At 36.6% G+C, this 19,036-nt stretch overlaps 1 protein-coding gene across 3 annotated transcripts; it reads left to right on the top strand.

Annotated features, from left to right (window-relative positions):
* Positions 1-7,287: 7,287 nt before the first annotated feature.
* LOC114523072 (octopamine receptor 1-like) lies at positions 7,288-17,079 on the top strand. Of its 3 annotated transcripts, none has more exons than XM_028543901.1 (3): positions 7,288-7,343; positions 14,765-15,950; positions 16,535-17,079. In XM_028543901.1, exons 2-3 carry the CDS (start codon positions 15,294-15,296, stop codon positions 16,934-16,936), a joined length of 1,059 nt encoding a protein of 352 aa, XP_028399702.1. In that variant the 5' UTR covers positions 7,288-7,343; positions 14,765-15,293; the 3' UTR covers positions 16,937-17,079. The 3 variants fall into 3 exon arrangements, with proteins under 3 accessions (XP_028399702.1, XP_028399700.1, XP_028399701.1); XM_028543899.1 differs by lacking the exon at positions 7,288-7,343 and adding an exon at positions 8,922-9,058; XM_028543900.1 differs by lacking the exon at positions 7,288-7,343 and adding an exon at positions 11,084-11,220.
* The last annotated feature ends 1,957 nt before the right edge of the window (positions 17,080-19,036 follow it).

Below are 19,036 nucleotides of genomic sequence, written 5' to 3'. Positions count from 1 at the left end.
TCTGTTTTTGACTTTTTGCGGAGGAAACACGTGAGTAAAGGCGGGGAATCACGCGAGTCGCGGGAAATTTAAAACTTGAAATACTTCATGTTTGCCTACTATACTGTAGTCTGCTGAGATAATATTTGGGCGTTTGGGTCAAAAGACCCATGGGACCCATGGATAGTTAAGACTTTATTTTATTATCCACGATATACCTTATGCATAATGATGTAACAAGCCGTGACACCTGCAGGGAATTCTGTTCTTAGTAATAACAGCGGGAAATTTTGCCGTGACTACTAAACCCAGAATTCCCTGCAGGCGTGACCAGCATTGATTAGCATTTTGCACGCCGCTATTTTTTCGAATATTTTTTATATCTATATGAGGTAGAAATCATGCACTATAGTATTACTGCCGCAAGCAAAACTCCCGCTCCGTCTATCGCAATTTCCTGAGGAAATTGTAGCTAAACTAGACTGTAAAAAATCACCAAGCTGTTATGGCTAAATATTGAATTTCCTTACCAAACATTCATTAAATATAAACTACAGAAATGGTTGCGTACTTTCGTATGTACAGACGTTTCCATCCCCGACCCGTAGCTTTACAATTGCGATGAAAATTTACAATTGTTTTATCCCAGGTAAAACGCAGGTATATATTTAAACAATCTTGTCAATTCTTACAGTACGGACGCTTAGTTGTTATTGCAAGATAGTTTAATTGTTTAATGCGCTAATTGACTTAGCCTTGGGACACTTAGGAGACTACGCACGATTTTAAGTTTGGTAAGGAAGAAATTAGTATACCGTATGAAATTTTGACTATCTATATTTAATTTAGATAGTCCAAATTTTATCAATCTCAATTTTATCCGTACCAAACTCCCAAAATTCAACTCAGTGTAAACGGACAAAATTTGTAGGGATGAAATTTGACTAGGTATTCGGCAGTCAAAAAATTACGTATGTTCCTTTATTTACCTTAGATTTCCTTTTACCATGACCAAAAATTGCAATTCTCACTTAGCTTAGATGAATAGCCGGATGTATCTCAATCTTTATAGCCTTGTTTGTAAATATTAGCATTGCTAATGTATGTTTCATTGCGAAAAATATTTTGACTTGCATGAAAGGATTATATATTAACGCCCTACCAAATCCTAACGATTAAAACACAGTCCCAATATTCAATCAATGATTGTTTTAAAACACCTTTTATGAAAACAATAGACAGCACACACAAGCCTTCAAACTCCTACCGCGAAAAATAATAAAATGTAATTATTATATATAGACAGACTTATTTATTATTGACAGGCTTTTTATAGTTGTTGTATCTAAATGCAGTTATTTCAATAAATAAACGTGTACCAAGAAAGCTGGCAATTCAAAGGATTAATAAAAATCAGTTGATGATTTGCGATAGTTTTTGTTGACGAGCAGAAGCCGCCTTAAAAACAACGAGGACTGAAGCAACAACAAGCTATCGGTTTCGAGACAAAAAACTCGGACAAAACTAAAGAAAATTGAGAAATGCCAACTAGATATGCTTCCCGAGCCGAGTTTGCTGATCAATTAACCTTGGGGTTAAACGCTATAGGGAATATAAAAAATAAATTATCATTTCAATTCAAACAAAATAAAAAAATGGCGGCATGTTGAATACAAATGATTAAATCTTTGCGGGTTTAAATATTCGGTTATCCTTGACAAAATATGCTTTCGAAACCTCGGTTAATTTAAAACCAGTCCATGCCAATTGAATGTGACAAACTCAATCATGACAAACATTTTAAAATTGTTTTCCTAACTGATTTAATTCACAGAAATTCTTCTAAGATCGACCGCCGCCATCTTTTTTTATCATGGCGAATTCTTTGACCTTGGCCAAATTCCCACGGTTCAAAAGAATTAATTTCAGTGGTGTCAGTGGTGAAATTGCCATCCAAAAAACGCAGTGATATAACAGTAGGATTAACGTTTGAAAATGGAGTATGAAGCAGCTGTGCCATGTTTGCTACATGATGGCAGTTTGATATCAATTTATGCCCGCTTGTTTTTTCACTTGTTCTTCTTCGCAACAATGATAATAACAACAGCATATTAAACTTATGAACCGTTTTCATGCTGTTATACTCATGAATTGCTTTATGTCCTTTTGATGAATCACTGTGTCTGTGAGATAGACTCTTAATTCGCAGCTATGCCGGATTCCGTGACCCATCAGGAAAACTCTCTCAATAAACGAAATGAACAATTACTCCACAATGATTACTGAAAAATCGGAAGACCAAAAGTCGTTACCGAAAAGTTAACGAAAGCAAAGCTAGTTTGAAAACTATCAACTTTGTTTGATCAAGTAACTCAGTGAATACTTAAAATTTTTACCGCACATAGAAACGGGGCTGTTTGGTCGCTGAAAAGTTTTAATAAAAAAGCAAAGTATCATAAAAAAATACCCAACTTCTTTTATATTCACGATAAAAACATTTCAAACATTTTTTTCTCTTGGAATACTTGAGACATAACTCGTATCTCGTCCTATCAGTTACGATGAACTGCATGAGCTTGCAACATAATATTATTTCATTTTCTTTCGATTAAGTTCTGTAGCAACGAGTTGTAACGAGTTCTGATTGATTAATTGCGACACATCGCGAAGCAATAAACGAAAAGTAAGGAAATCATTATCGTTTTAATATTCACGTCTTAATATATTGTTGACATTATTCAACGAAATTTTGCATACGATGACGTTAAGAGCTTCAACCTTCGACACGTTTTATCCCAAAGTGTCGCTCTGTAGTGGTCAACTCAATATCAAACATTCTTGGAAGTTCAAAAAACAATATATAATGCTCAAGTCATCCAAGTCATGAGAACAAAGATAGTCATGACACATGAATATTAATCCTTTGCAAATATTTTAAGTACCACAGATGCTGAAATTTCATGAAAAATTAAAAAGTGGTTGGCAACGTTTTGCTGATTAGATTAATTTTTCGTCGAGAAATCCGGCTTAAAGTGCTTTTAATTCCCAGCGCACTTCCTTCACAAACATAACAACTCAACTCCACCGATTTCAAGTTCGAAATGAATCGGCCATATGGCATTAACTCAGTTATAATATTATACGCAGGAGCCATCTTCAGCCGTATATATTTTCATCCGTATTCTAGTCTATTCTTTTGTAATTGTATAGAATCGACAAGATGCCGAGAAGCGTAATTCAGTTTAACTGAATATATCTTTCTGGCAAAATCTTGATCTTGTGGAAATTATACGTTTCTGGTTGCCGGACCATTGCATGCAACGATTTATACATAAATCGTTTACCGTCCTGCAAATTCATTGCAAAACAAAAATTGTTTGAAAGCACAATACGCCGTCAGAAAATACAACATAGTGCTACAATTCTTCTGTACAATGTACAGTTTAATGTGACCTGACACAATAAATTAAACAGCTCAATTTTTGCTACCCATGACACAGAGACCAGCTTTTTCTTGTGAGAAAAGCAACAATAAATAAACAAACAATATTACATTAGGTGTAGCGCATGATAGCGACAGCGAACTAAATTATGAGAAAGGAACTGTAGAATTGCATATTTTGAGCAGTTACACTTTTACAGCAGTTTTGACACAGCAAACCACTGTAGCGATTCGACTATTGTGTATAGATTAATGCGTACATTTGACCCCCTGCTATTCAGAGGACAATAATAGTTAAGACATTTCAATTTTAGCGAAATGCATAACTGTTCCAAGTTAAAATCTATTTGTTTGTCGGTCATTTGCGAAAGCTTAATTTGGAAGCCCTTCAATTGACGGTTGATGGAACGAACAGAGTCAGACTACATCAAAAATCAATCCCTTTGCTCCTCTTCGTCATTATTATCGATGCTGCATCTCTGAAACCATTTATTAATCTTGTATAAATTCTTCCCCACTCGATCTAGATTTTCGTACGAATACATTTGATTTGCGAGTGACTTGCTCAGATTCGTCTGAGTCAGGTCGCTTGTCTGCAACTCACTCCAATACGAACAGTCAAAGGAATCATCTAGCTCATTTCTAGCCTCCGACGAGTCGATGTCGGAGCGCTCAGACAGCGACGCGTTCATTAAATCTGTAAAATCTTTGCTCAGATACAGATCATATGCCGAATGAAAGTCCAGCGCATTTTCCTCGTCAAAGAGCGCCGATGGAACGTCGCAGTTATGGAAAGCAAAATCCATAGATTTGGAACGCTCGTTGCACGGAACCAATGTGTCGTTTCGTGTTTTGAATACGCCACGCTTCTGCTGCAGATCAAGTGTGGCGTAATCTTGGCTGCCCAATAGGTTTGGGAGACTTTTCCACTGGCTCAAAAGCTTTGGCGTCAGTTTATCCGAAACATTTGGTGGACAGAAACAATACTGCTTTTTTGTTTTCTTTCTTTCTTGACGACCCTGCGCTGTTTTGTTGTGGAACCAACAGGGAGTTAGAATTATGTATTAGTCTGTTGCCTTTTATAATAGCCACGGATACGTCGCAATTTTTACAATTTTTTGCCAAATATGTCCACTCCGAAACAAAAATAGTTCGAGTATATAATGAGTGGAGTTTATGGAATCACGGACTTGCAAACAATATAGAAATGAGCTTTCTTGAAGTGTCTCCTTCGGTCAACGGCTTCGCAATGATTTAAGATCACAGAGCAGACTTGAAAAAACCTCGCGTTTAATGAATGTATTTTCCTCGCATAATCAACATTCCCTAATCGGGCTTTTCTTTATAGTTCCGCGTTAACCACGAGTGCTTATTACAACTGATCTTAATTGAACGTCGCCTTGCTATTGGCTCCCGCTGATGGCGTGTGCAACCGCAAGCTGTGTCATGGCAACGGTTGTCAATACAAGTCATTTTAGCCACCTGGGTCTGACGGGACACGAATTATGCCATTGAAAATCTATTTAGACATTTGACCAGTTTAATCACGACCAACGCGTCGAGTCACTTTAACCGGGGCTACGGGTAATGACTTATTTATACGATGCCTATTTTCTGACGAATTACCTAAGCCTTGTTTTCATTAAAATCGAATCTCATCACGACAAAGCAACTTCGCCCACCAAACGACAACGGGCAGATTTAGCACGAGGACGTAAACGTGAAAGTGGATGTAACGTAAATGACGTGTAAATGACGTGTGCGCCCATATATGGACATGCCACGCCACTTATTCGAGGAGGCTATCACGTGGTCATGCTAAAGGCTGGTTCCATTTAATCGTTACGATCGCTTCAGTCATTACGATCGCTAAATTTACTTGCGACCGTACCGATCAAATGGAAATCAATTATCTGGCGATCCCAGCGACCACGACGATCTAGAAAAAGTTCTATAGAAAAAGTTCTATCTCAGCGATCGCGATCGTTACGAATTTTTTTCAGTAGCGATCGTAATGACTGAAGTGATCGTAACGATTAAATGGAAACCAGTCTTAAATCTTCCTAATGACACAAGAAGGCGCGCTTTGAAACAAACCTTTTCCCAACTTGGTCCTCCATTACTGCCCATTTCGTTTGCGAAATTACTTTTAAAAAACAAGCGGGAAATTACTTTAAGAAAACGGGGACAATAAAGAAGATGCATATCACAAGATGCACTCGAAAGATTGCTTTTCGCGAAACTGCAGTCGAATTTTTATTATTCAACTGTATTTGCATACATTTAGACTGATTTTTATCGCGTTTGCACATGCATCTGGTGTATTTAATGAATTCTTACAACTTGTCTATATTGTAACATGCGCAAAGATCAAGTTGTTTTGATCCGTTACAATTGATTCGCGCTCATGCATGCGATCATTGTAGTCAGCGTGCGTGTCTCCTGCTTTTCCCTGCGTGCGCAATTCACGCGTCCGTTCTGAGAAACCCATCTCTCGGCTCCGTCAAACAAATTTGGCAGCGGTTGTGCGAAAGCTGGTTTCAGACGCTATTCAACGGATATAGATTTTCTCAACCGTTGTGAAAACATGCTGGAATCAGAAAAGCAATAAAACTACGGATATAGAACTAAAAATTGATGAAGGAAAACTTTGTTTTAGAAATAAGGCAACAATTCCAAACTATAAACAGTTTCAGACGACGTAAATCCGTCGCAATGGGCGATCTAAACATCCTCATGCATATCGAGATCTTCTAGCCGAGATTGGTGTTCAAGTTGTAGTACTTTGTGATATCAAATTACTCGTATAATTTCGTTTGTCAATATAGTATATACAACAATTGTACTTTGTTGTCAGTCAGGCGCGTACGCCAATCGTTTTGACCTTTACTACATTTTTATGGATGCCATTTCTAGGGAAGGTTAAATTATTGATTATTGCATAGTTAAAACGCAGCTAATTAACTAAAAAATATGTGCGGATTTGATTGCGTAATTCTGTCACTAACTATATAGTTAAAATTTAACTACGTTCTTATATAACCGCCCCCCACAAAATTAAATTCATTATACATTGGTCTGTGACACTGGTATGGGTCAAGATGCTCGGTGAAACATTTATGTATACACAAGATTGAAGATTGGTCAGAAATTGATCATTAGTGGAGATCGAGAATGATTCGACCGCATCTACCGACAAGTACCAAGTACCACAACAATTCATGCATGTTTACTTAATATTACCTCAAAGCCAATTTTTCTTTTAAATCAAAATCGAGTTTAATCACTGTGAATATATCGTATAAGCCTGGATTTACCGCAAGAGAAAAAAAGAAATAAATTACTGTATGGAAGATGAAAAATATTACTGAGTATACTTGAATCAATGAGTTTAATTCCTAGTTTGAACATCATCACTGTTGGAAAAATTCCCGCCTGAGTTAAAAAAAATCTCCCTTGCCAGTAACATAATGAATAGTAAGCATTATATATTGATGAAATAAATTTCCAATTTTTTTGCTAATAAATTTGAGCTAAATTCTACTACAAGAGTTATGTCTTGCTGCGATGGAATAATAAAGGAGATATATTTGCTTCAAACTGATGAGAAATTCAAACAAGGTTTTATTAAAACCAAAGTAATAAATTATTAACTAAAATTAAAAATTGTTTTGCCAGTCGTGCAAGCCTATTTTGGAGCGTTATGCTGATGACTTGATTAAAGAATTGAAGCTTAAAGCATGCAAACGTGCTGTGGGCGGTTTTGTGTTTTACTTTGAGACAAAAATAAATGAGCAATAATTGTGGCGGTTTGGAAAAGACGCTATTTCACATCGTTCAGCATTTCCCAAAGGTTGGACAGTATTAAAGATTCACTTGTATCATCATCGTCCCTTTATAGGAACTATTTCATCAGTTCAAGGTACAGATATATAACGGTTCGTATTATTTATCTCGTGATGAATGATGCAGAAACAATTTTCAGGCATTAATAGATAATATTTTTCTAGCAGTGATACATTTCTGTTGAATAAAAGGCTCCGTTTCCATGTAAGTCGGATACAAGTGTATCCAACACACTTTCTAGTTGTTTAAAGCGTTTTGTTTTAACGTATCAAGCTGTATAATTGAATGTACGCACAATAAATGACATTCTTTGCCACAGCTATTGATATGTTGGAAAGGATACTCTGACTGATAACTAACTAAAAATTTTTCAGAATATGACTATCATGGGGGCCTAAGATAGATATATTTTTGTAATATCATACCCAAGCAAAAAAGATTTTGGTCTAAAATACTTGCTGACGTTTCCACAACCGAATTCGACTTGTGAGACTTTTTTTGCTACCGTTATTTATCTATCTCCGATTTCGCGCAGGTGGTTCTAGGATAATGTGGGTTGAAGTACATCATGTGAGATTGGGATAATTTAGACTTTGATATTTCATAATTCGTTTTTGTCACAACAACTTCTTATCTTATCCTCGACTATAGATAATGAAATTACCAAATTTTTATAATCGCATTGTCATGCTGTTGCGCGCATCATGCTGAATTAAGGCGGGTTTTCGTTAACTTTTCTTTCTATTTTGAATATACTCCGCAATGTGTGTAGCTATATAGAAAGAGGGGTTATATATATTCCAACATGAAAATATAAATTTTATATCTATGTCTTCGAGTGAAAGTAATGTAATATTTTACGAAAGAGTGCAGCGAGTAAAATTTTGTTTTCACTACGAGAAGATAAAATTCTTATATTCAAACCGCCGTGTTTGTTATATGGACTGAATTCAGAGTGACAAAAATACACGTGAAGACGACAAGTAAATAAATAAGCCGTGAACGACCAATATAAAAGGGAATATTATAGCGTAAAAAAACGTAAAATTAGAATAAATTTTACTTATTAAAGATACCTTTTAAGTGTTTTCGTTTGTACTTCCAACGCTAATTTTGTTTTACATATACGAACCAAAGACCATTTGTATTTTCACAACAATTAACAACAATGAAAATGGCGGGAAAAGTTTGAAATTCGTTATTTTACTCCTAGAAACGTGACATACGGAAAATATTCGCACCGTTCCCCGGAAGTGATTAAGACATGAGTTCTACGAGTGCTTTTATTAGTCTTCAATATAACACTACTGTCCATATAACAAATGGTTTTATCACTTATATGCATTAGCATGCAGAAGCTATATGGGATTGCAAGCTATAGGTAAGCCAAGTGTAGTTCATATAGAATAAGGCCGATTTGACCCCTTGAGCCATGTTTATTTAAATTGATTCAATTTTCCTTATCAGACGTGTGTTATAATTGCAAGTGTTTTGTATTTCGTTTAACAATTTAATCTATCCGACTGATGATAATTTCGGCCAACCGGCGTGCGTTGCAATTATATAGTCGAGCATTACACTTCTCTCGAACTATGTAAATGAGCGTCCTTTATCAGGACAGCTGATTATTTTACGAAATTCAAGCAATCCCATCTTCTAAAACAATTAGTCAATGTTTGTGGAGCAACTCATATATTTAACATTACAAAATATATTATTCAAACCAAATTTAACTGAATCTAAACTGTTGAAAGAATACTTCAAAAAGAGAATTTGAACGGTCTTGTGTGGGTAAGTGATTCTGTCTTCGGATTGAAAAAAGGATATTATCGCATATACTAAATTTTCAGAGTTACGTAATCTCCGATTAGTATATAAATATATATGCGAGGGTTTATTCCCTTTAATCTCTGCATGTGGGGATGATATTCAGGATATAGTTTATGCTTTTTTATACCGGAAAATCGAGAAACTTTTCGGTGAATGTTTAAGCATCTGAGAATATCGCCGGGCAGGTGAACGCCTTTCGCCTAACCGATAACATTGAATCAATGTGGATGTTATTGTTGTTTAAATGAAAATTGCTTTGTGGAAACTCGCACTCCTGTAGTCTAAGTTGTCTATAATTTATAAGTATAGCTACATGAATATGAAAGAAAGTTATATAATTACATGCCACAAAGTTGGCTTTGTTATTATACTATAGCTGTAGCTATGTCATCCTATTACATGCAGAAAAGTGGCCACATAATAATTAAATGGCAGAAAATGATAGATTTCTTGACAGACTTAATTCAAGGCGTGATTCTGATGGATTTGGAAAATGTGACAAAGTATGAGTATAGCTACTTGATAATTATATATAACTCGGTGACAGTAAGTCGGTGGCGATATTTGCACGGTATTTAAGATCTTTCAAGCGCAATTTTTTTTGTAATTGCTGCTCATGAGAACAAATGTTATATAGCTTCACTTATCGGGCTCTTTGTCCGAAAACACAGAACCGCCGAGTGAAGAACAACCCCCTTTTTAAACCCCTTTTAATTTCACAGACATTAAAGGCTAACAGCTAAGACATCTGTAAAATATCAATCCGGCTTTAAGAATGAATTTATCATTCATTATTTACCATTGATTTACGAAAGAAAAGCTGCAAATCGTCTCATTGATTTGCACAATTAAAAAGAATTTCAGCCAATTTTTTAGCGTCACATATGCATCTTTTGTCGAGACAAATGTATAGTGAAGCTAGACTGACCATGCAAATTCTGACCCGGCGGACTTGCTTGCGATAGTAAATTTTGAACTCAGCGGGCAATGAATAATTTAAAGCGTCCATGCCGCTGAAAATGTGAAAGCAACAGTAAAAGACAATAAACACATGCAGGGGTTATATACAGGACATTGGAAGGACAAAGGAATACAAATTTATCTGTATTCATAGCCACATGCACTCATGCAGGCAAATACATGAGCTCACGTAGTTTTGCATCAGTATAATTATAGCTACATGTATATAGCTGTTTAAAAATAGGTTTCCGTGATGCATGTTGACTTCCAGCTTCTGTAAATGTAAACTTTGTCAGGATTGAATTCGATTTCCATTAAATTTCTTTGGAAAGTTTTGTATTGTAAAATACTTACATGCAATCAGTGTCAAACTCTACGTTTTCGCGTCATGGCAATCAGAATCGAGTTGCACTGTGAAAGACGAGAAAAAATACACGCAGGGTTTTTATTGCAGGTAATAACTTGAAATGTTCAATATCGCTTCTCGTGAATGCAAAAATAGTTTTGCATTTTTAATGCTCAGCTGTGTAGACAGAAGTGTATAGAATGCCCAATACATAGCGAATGACCTAGCGGGTGACGGCGCTAATATATGTGCTGAATATGGTTAAAACGAATGCAGTTTTTTAAAATGAATTATGATTTGAAAAGAAAACAAATTACACATATACGGTTAATCCGGCCTTTCTCTAGAAAATAATTCGTGTAGAAATAATTCAAGGTAGTGACTAAATCACAAACTACGCACATCCATTAGCTACTTTCTCAAGACAATAGCTACGTCTTAAGACCAATATAGGCCGACCGTTTGTTGCTTTATTTATCGATGGAAAAACACAGATATTGTAAATTTTAGAACGGGATATATTATACGTGCATTTATATATGCATAAAGCATGTGAAATTCTCTAATTACATAACTCCCGCCGTTCTAATTAAACATCGCTACATAATTGCAACACGTCTATATATATATAAGCGAAGCTCAAAGCGTCATTAGCAAGTATCCCGGCAACAATTATACTCAAAGAAAATAGAAATACACGCAAAAGAAAAACGCGATTTGGCTTTTTTGGAGGAAAACTGCGATGCTAAAGCAATTGAAACCGTTTAATCTGCCTGTTAAAATCCATGCACATAAATATTTAACTGATCTGAAGCCGGTAAGTTAACATAAACGAAAGTTCTGCAGGTTCAATTTGTATTGCATAAACTTGTCAATTACATTTTGAATAAGCCGAAAATTCAAGCTATTATTGAAATAAAAAAGAGCATTGTACCACAAAAAATCTGGTCACGCAGTAGAGAGGATATCTTGATAGGCTGGGGGTGAAAAATAACAGTAATACGTATCGACAATAAACGCATTTTATTTCAAGTTCATAATATCTTAATATGAAAGAAAGCTCAGTATAATTTCGTTTTAAGTCGAAATTTTGCAGCTGCATTTCAAATTCATTTTACCCCTCACTGTTATACAGAGTTTTGATAATTGCGTTTGGCCAAAAAGACTATATAACAATTGATGTGTTATGAGATATGGTTTTCATGATCACGTTATCAGGTATATATCATATTATATCGCTTTAAACCAAACGGCTTCCCATGCGTACAGCTTTTAGATATTAGTTATTTAAAAATCTTAAGTCATGTTTGATTAAAAGCATATTTGTTTGACGTTACAGCGCATCAATGGCGTAATAACGCGTATATATAGGCGATTCAAAGTGTACTATATGTACTAACATGTTCGTATCTTGCAAGCATGTGCATTATATGGCATTAAAAATAAAATTAAATATTATGACTATTGGTGATTTTAAGGCAGAGATTTTATGAAGTATAGAAGTTCTGGAAGATACGCATGTATATCGTTCTAAAATGGTTCTGAAAAATGTGCTAATATCGATGGGCTAAAAATTAAAATCTAGTTTTCCCTAACATCGCAAGTGCGTAATTTAGAAACTATCTTGCAATACAAACAGCATAGATCCAAGATGTCTCTTTCTATACGGTGGCAATAGATTATATTCTTGCCCAGACATTAAAATTTTATCGTATATTCTAGACAGTCAGTAAATCAGTCAGCATGGCATGACTACAGAGATATATATTGGTCAAAGTGACTCAAGTAATTATGTGCCCATTTTTTTCTTCGCCGTCGGGGTACGTCAAATTCAGTAAAAAGACACGCACGACCCCGTGAAATAACTTAGGCTTATAACAAATTACTTCGCAAAATTCAGTCTTTGATGATAGTGAATCGTGTTGAACTCAACTAGTAGTATATGGCATAGGCTTGTTCGTTTACAACATAGTGTAAATAACTATAATCTTATATTTATGTTCCGACAGATCTGCAGAGTATATAGGGCCATTATACATAGCGGGATGCTTTTTTACTTCGATTTGGTTGAATACAGTATAGCTATATAAATTTATTACAAACTCTGCTATATAAATTTGTTACAAACTTTGCGAGTTTAAAAGTGCATGAGAATATACCAGATGACCTATATCTTCCTCTTAGACAGTTAAATTTGTCAAGAAAAGGCAATATGTCTTTGTTGCATAAAATCTGGGGCAATTTATACATCAACAATTGCTAGGGCATGACAGTAAATCGATCGCTTGCAGTTCACCATGAGAGCGGCTAACACACAGCCTGTCTCGATCGATTTCACGGCAATTCTTCGTGATTCTCAATCAATTTGTACACATGATTACAATGTGAAAATACTTCATATTTTAGTAACATCAATTCATGAGTTAGAACTGAACTTCAGCGTCTGGGAAGGGAAGTTTTCGGCACAAAATTTAATTTGAATAATATTATAAAATTGAAAGTAAGTTTGAACCGGATATAATTGGCGAGTTTCGACTGACGGGTTTTGGCAAAAAAACACGCTATATACACGGAACTATGCAATGGTCACCTGGTAAAAACACATCAGTTCAAATCATCCACTGCGTGTATAAATAATATATAAAGTTATTCCTCCATTTCAATCATAAGCACTATTATATGCATGTGTAGATATATATTGACGGAAACAAAAGCGCTTAAAAATGCAAAAACCTATAACCACAGTCCAAATTGAGTAAATGACAAATTGTTTACTCTTTGAAGCGCATATTCATGAAAAAATTAAACACTGATATATATTGATGCAGGTGGAAGGTACGATGTTAATTGCTGTTTTCACTTCCATACAAGGCAACGTTTTTATGGACATTTTAACTGCCCATATAAGGTTAACAAAACGTCTATATACTTACAATTGCTGCCTTTGTTGAGATCCAATTTCGCGATTCGAATATAGCATTGCCATTGGCTAGCTCTTCCATTCACCTGTAATCTACCGAGATAGCGACAGTCCAATAAAAATACTAAAAATTTAAGAAAAACGGAAGAATTAAAACCGTGCACAAATTTGTATTCATGCAATATTTAGAGATTTCTTATTCTGGAATACTATGGTTTAACTCAGGTTATACAGAACAACGGGCAGCTTTCGTAGAACTGGCCCCAGCCAGGCTAGGGTCTATATAGGGACCTGTTGCGTTGAACGAAAGCACGATAGCGCTTTGGATCAAATATAGTGGTTTTCTATAAATCGCCTTAGATTGCTTGTATGTAGTTTGATTAAACCTATCCATCTTAAAAGTAGTTCCTCCTCTTTGCATTTTTCAAATTTGGGCTTTATTTCTTAATATTTTATACAGTTATTCCTCGGCCAGTGGTTATACGTCTGTACTTGAACAAAACTTATCGGTGCCATCTTAATAAGATTATGTATGCATGATAATCAGTAATTCGTTTAATAAGATTGCATACGCAACTTAAATATATGGCTTATTGTTTGCTGAAAAAGCTGTTGAATTTCGAGTGTCATATTGAAGAGGCACAAAATGACGAATTCATCAACTGTATCGTATTTGGTATAATATATTTGGTATTGTTCTCATATCATATGCAATAAGTAGACCAATTTTCATAAATTGTATAGCCTACGTATTACGCGCGAAAAAGCCTTACTATTATTTAGAAAATTAAATATCTACTTAAGGGATACTTTTAATTCCAGCTGATAAATTTTCAATTTTGTTTAAAGGGGGAATGGTTCGAAACTGCATCCATTCCTATAGAAACTTTTGGTTTTGTAATCGTGTTGGAAACGCACACTTTATACATAAACAACATGGCTATAGGCGGCGCTATTTGGAATATGCAGAAAAATTAACTTGTCGTAAACGCGGCTTTATGTATTTTGCAGGATGGGCCGAAATAAGCCGGTAATTCGCTTTCCAAAGCAGATGTACAACCGGGATATCTGCATATAAATCGAGCCAATTTAACAAATCAACTTATCCTGTACGTTTTTGTTGCACGTTTCAAAGACGAGGAAATAGGACAGACAAAAAAACTATTCAATTTTCCCGGCGCATGTCATAAAGGCAGGTGCAGCAGTTATCACACCATTTATTCCGGTCGAAATACCTGTTTCCTTTAAAGCAATTACATGAATGAAAGCGTACGAAATTTGTTTACGTAGCTACTCTTGAAAGAAACATTGAACTTGACATGCACATGAAACGTGATCGCTTAATTAAACCAGAAAAATGAACACAGGATAAATTAGGAGAGATTTCTCTCGCTGTTTTTGTATTGTTTACCAATAAAATGACAGTCAATCTATTTTATAGATGAAAGATTTTATCAGGACAAGGTTTTTGGTCGTTTTACACCGCATCTAAATCATCTCCACTGTGGCAGAGTTCACAAGGAACCATTTCAGTTTACCAGAAGGCATTACACGATTGATTAATCCTCAAGAATTTTTGGTATCAGCTAAAGTTTTCTGAGAAAACTAGCTTGGATAGCATATTGGCATACTTCCATGACGGTTCTTGGAGTAAATTTGCAAAAGAAATAAGCTAAAGCTCTATGGTTCTCAATCGTTGCCTAAACGTTCAAGATATATACAAGGATTAATTTCAGTACAAAGTTCTTCAAAACATTGAAGTTTTTCTTGGAAATTACACAATTATCAAGTGCTTTGATCTAAGATTTTTGGAAAAAGAAATCGATTTCAATGCATAGTAGTTACAAGGATCGCTGACAGCAGAAGGTTTTAAATTTTACCAGATATCAAGGGACCTGAAGACATTGGAAATTAGAGCACCGTCGTAGTCGAGTTTGACAAGAAGTTCGCACTTCAGGACAGAAACCATAATGCCCACATCGCTTTCAATAACAATTTTATGTCCCGTTATAATATTCTGCTCTGTATTTGGAAATGTATTAACAATAATAGCGGTGATAAAGACCAGAGCGTTACGGTCCAGGTATGCGGTCAGACTTATCACAAGTCTAGCCTGTTGTGATTTGGCTTTTTCGTTACTCTCGTGTCCCGTGAACTTTGTCACAACTTTACTCGAATTACAAGAGTGGGATTCGCCGTTGTGCCTTATCAACGGTTACATTGGAGTGACGCTTGTTATGACATCATTGATAACCTTAACTCTGGTCAGTTTTGACCGCTACGTTGCCATAGTAACGCCTTTCAGGTACCACATTTGGATGACGTCAGACAGAATCAAAATTTTAATCGCAGGAAAATGGATTTTTGCTGCCCTCGTGGCTGTCGTGCCGTTGTCAGGATGGGGGACATACATTTTTTACCCGCAGAAAGGATTTTGCTTCATAAACTACAGAAAGGATTTCGGGATCTTCATTTTTCTTGGAATATGGTTTAATATTGGTTTTGGTGTGATTGCTTTCTCCTATTATTATATCTTTAAAGAAGCGAGGAGACAAAAAAGACAAATAAAAGCGTTGACTGTCGCCAATAATCATCTCAAACCTGAGATCACTTTGGCAGAAAATAGTGTAAGTATATTTGGGGTGTAAAACTGTCTTTGCAACCTGGCTCAGGATTATATGTTGTATATACTGTTGTAGAATACATAGTACGGTATGGTATATGATATATTCATGGTATAGTCAATGCTATACTGAACGTGGTTTGAGGTATGTGGCAAGAAATGGCATATTCTGTTTATAAAAAGGAAGGTAATTTTGGTAGCTATGTTTTTCATAATTGATATCCAGAGTTACCTTGTCTTTTTCAAGTAGACATGATACGGCTTAGAAAACAATATCTTCTTGCCTGCCACTATTAGTTGGAACAATTCCCTGAGTTGCATTTCTCAAAAAGATAGTTGGGACAAGATATATGTCTCCTGGCCTGCCGAATCTTGGGAGACGTGGCTTGGAAACAATGTCTCCTGGTCTGCCATCCCCAGGAAAAGATGTCTCCTGGCCGGCCATCCCTTTGTTGGAGACATTTTTTCTGCCGTGAAATCCTCGGGAAAGATAATTTAGTTCATGCCGTTTTGTTGCTGTTCCAACATTAGAAAACTATGTTGATCAACTCTTGCACTTTCCATCTAATATATTTTTCCATACTTCAGGGTATACACTCGGCAGAACCCAGCACTCAAAGCGCAGAGATGAGCGCGGAACGGCCGCAACAATATCGTAGCAATCTTAAACGAATCAAACACGAGAACAAAGCAGCTCTAACGATATTCGCCATCATCGGTGGCTTCCTAGGCTGTTGGATGCCTTTCGTCGCCGTAAACTTTACTGCGGCATTCGTAGATTACGATATACCGCTTTGGCTGGACAGCTTATCGACTCTGCTAGTTGCGACAGGATCCATGGTCAACCCATTATTCTACGCCTGGCTGGACTCATCCTTCAGAATGGCTTTTAAGAAACTGCTTTTTCCCATATTTGGTTGGCGTGTTGCGTCGGCGAACATCACGGGAATGACCAACCATTCGGGAACACCTGACCAAAGGGGAATTTAGAGGACGCGTATGGTCGCGTGGGGGTAGATGATGATGAGGGGGGACGATTGCTTTGAATCAAACGTTTTTCCAAGGGCTGAATAGAAAGATATGGACTACAGTGGAACATATCTCACACTATACTTAATATTGATACAAACCTAACGACACACATAGGTGTCTTCAGCGGGCGGAGGGGGAGCGGTGGGGGGGGGGGTATATTCATCCTACGGATAAATGCACGCAGTCAGACATGCCTTTTTCGGCAAGGCAGTTTTTTTAGCTAAACAGGGTTTACAGAGCTCTACGTGAAAAACATTTTTTCCAGAAACCTACTTCCAAGCTAATGAATCTTGGTCGTCATACGCACTGGAATGGGAAAAAGTTTTATTGAAATAGCCATTGTAGTTGTTGATCAGTTTTCTTGTTATAACAATGTCAATAAAGTTATTCGGATAATCAGTATAATATTCTCCTTTTGAAAGACAGGTGTATGAAGCGTGTTCATTTGACGCGTAAAAATCATGTTGATGCAAGTTCTTAGAAAACGAGTTAGCCGTGATTGTGTTGCCCTGTGATTCTGGTCACGTAAATGGATCACTTCAACGATCTAATAATAATTGTAATTGGTTTTAAGCTGTTGTGGTGTCCCCGCCTTTTGTTGCTGTCACCTTGTTGCTGGTGTTGTTGTTGCTGTCACCCTTCTGTCCAACCTTAAAACGTGGAGGCTGGTCATACTGCTGCATCCCACAAGTTCTGAGCAATTTTTCGTATTTTTCAACTCATAAAATTCACGTTATTCGGATATCAATTGTAATTAAACCGTCCGAGGATAGCGGTCAAGAGTGCATATTTTTTGGTTTTCCACCACTGAGACATTGACAAAAGTCTGACGTTTGCACGTTTTGGGGCAGGACATGCAGAAATGGTTGTGTGTATGTGTTGTTGATTGTGTAATTATAGGCGAAGCTAAATAAATAAATAAATCTCTTGATGGTCACTTCATCGTGACGTTTCTCAGTTGATTTTGAGTGGTACTTCATACACGGAATAGCAATCTGCCTTTGAACATCGAGCTAGTTTTGCCGAAAAACCATTATGGAGTTGCCTTTTCTCCTCTCGATTCGACTTACCGTTTGCGTCTTGTCGTTTATCTTAAGGTGGCTAAATAAATACGTAAGCCGGCAGCATGCACGGATGGTGAGCTCTTGACAGTGAGCTTATCACCATGGCATGCATGATATAGCTAAGCTCGTAGCCCACACCTTTGCGAAAGGTTTTTTTATGGAAAATTCACAAACGCGTGGTCGTGAAAATTTTTTATCCCCATTTAGTATGTTTAGTTTCATGAATCCTGCCGTAGACGTGGGGCTAATAGTAATATAAAGCTGAGATAATGACCATGCGTTGTGGCATTTATCTTAGCTCTATACCTTTGCCGCAGAAGAAAGCTTTTTGCTAGATTCACATCGCAGGCTAAAAAATAGAAATACTTATCTTGGGAGTATTCGCCCACTTGATAAAAGCAGTATTTTTATTGACTTCAGAATTTATCCATTGCAGAGCCATATTCTTAATGCCTCACTCACGCGTAGACAAGAAATTTAAACACGATGGGATTTTTTTACACACACAAACATTCGGCAGCAAAAACTGTAAACGTGAGCTACCGCTTGGGTTATCCCACGCGTACTCATAAGCTTAGCTTGCAGGCATACCCCACTGATGCACGTATCAACTATCAAGTGGTCCTAACATTATTTTTAAAGTCACGATTTTCACCAAATCAAACAGCACCAAATCACCAACAGCGGCGTAGACGTTGGTAGCAATCTTTCATATGAGATTGTTTGTTTTTGTCGTCTTTGCTGACTACGTCAATCCGTTCTCAATCTTCTTGACGTCATCACGTGACCACAACTTCTACGAAACATGATACCGTCATACGCAACAAATGACCTCATATATAACATAGCTCAGCCGGACCGGTCATTACACACAGGCACACACGCACGCGTTAAGTTCCCGCGAACATTCCAAAATGATGACAAGAGAAAACAGGCAGAATTTATTTCCACCTTTGCCTACGAACCACATACTATCGGACACAGTTCGTCTACC

The sequence above is a fragment of the Dendronephthya gigantea genome, unplaced genomic scaffold, assembly GCF_004324835.1.
Source record: "Dendronephthya gigantea isolate DGI-Jeju-01 unplaced genomic scaffold, DenGig_1.0 000026F, whole genome shotgun sequence".
Taxonomy (NCBI): domain Eukaryota; kingdom Metazoa; phylum Cnidaria; class Anthozoa; order Malacalcyonacea; family Nephtheidae; genus Dendronephthya; species Dendronephthya gigantea.
The sequence above is the reverse complement of the archived record's forward strand: the minus strand, read 5'-3'. Positions and strand labels throughout refer to the sequence as shown.

What these genes read in the sequence shown, in the direction of transcription:
- LOC114523072 (XM_028543901.1), top strand. Translation starts at nt 15,294, where the DNA reads ATGCCCACATCGCTTTCAATAACAATTTTATGTCCCGTTATAATATTC. An exon ending in TCACTTTGGCAGAAAATAGT is followed by an intron (nt 15,951 to 16,534) that starts GTAAGTATATTT and finishes TCCATACTTCAG; the next exon opens with GGTATACACTCGGCAGAACC.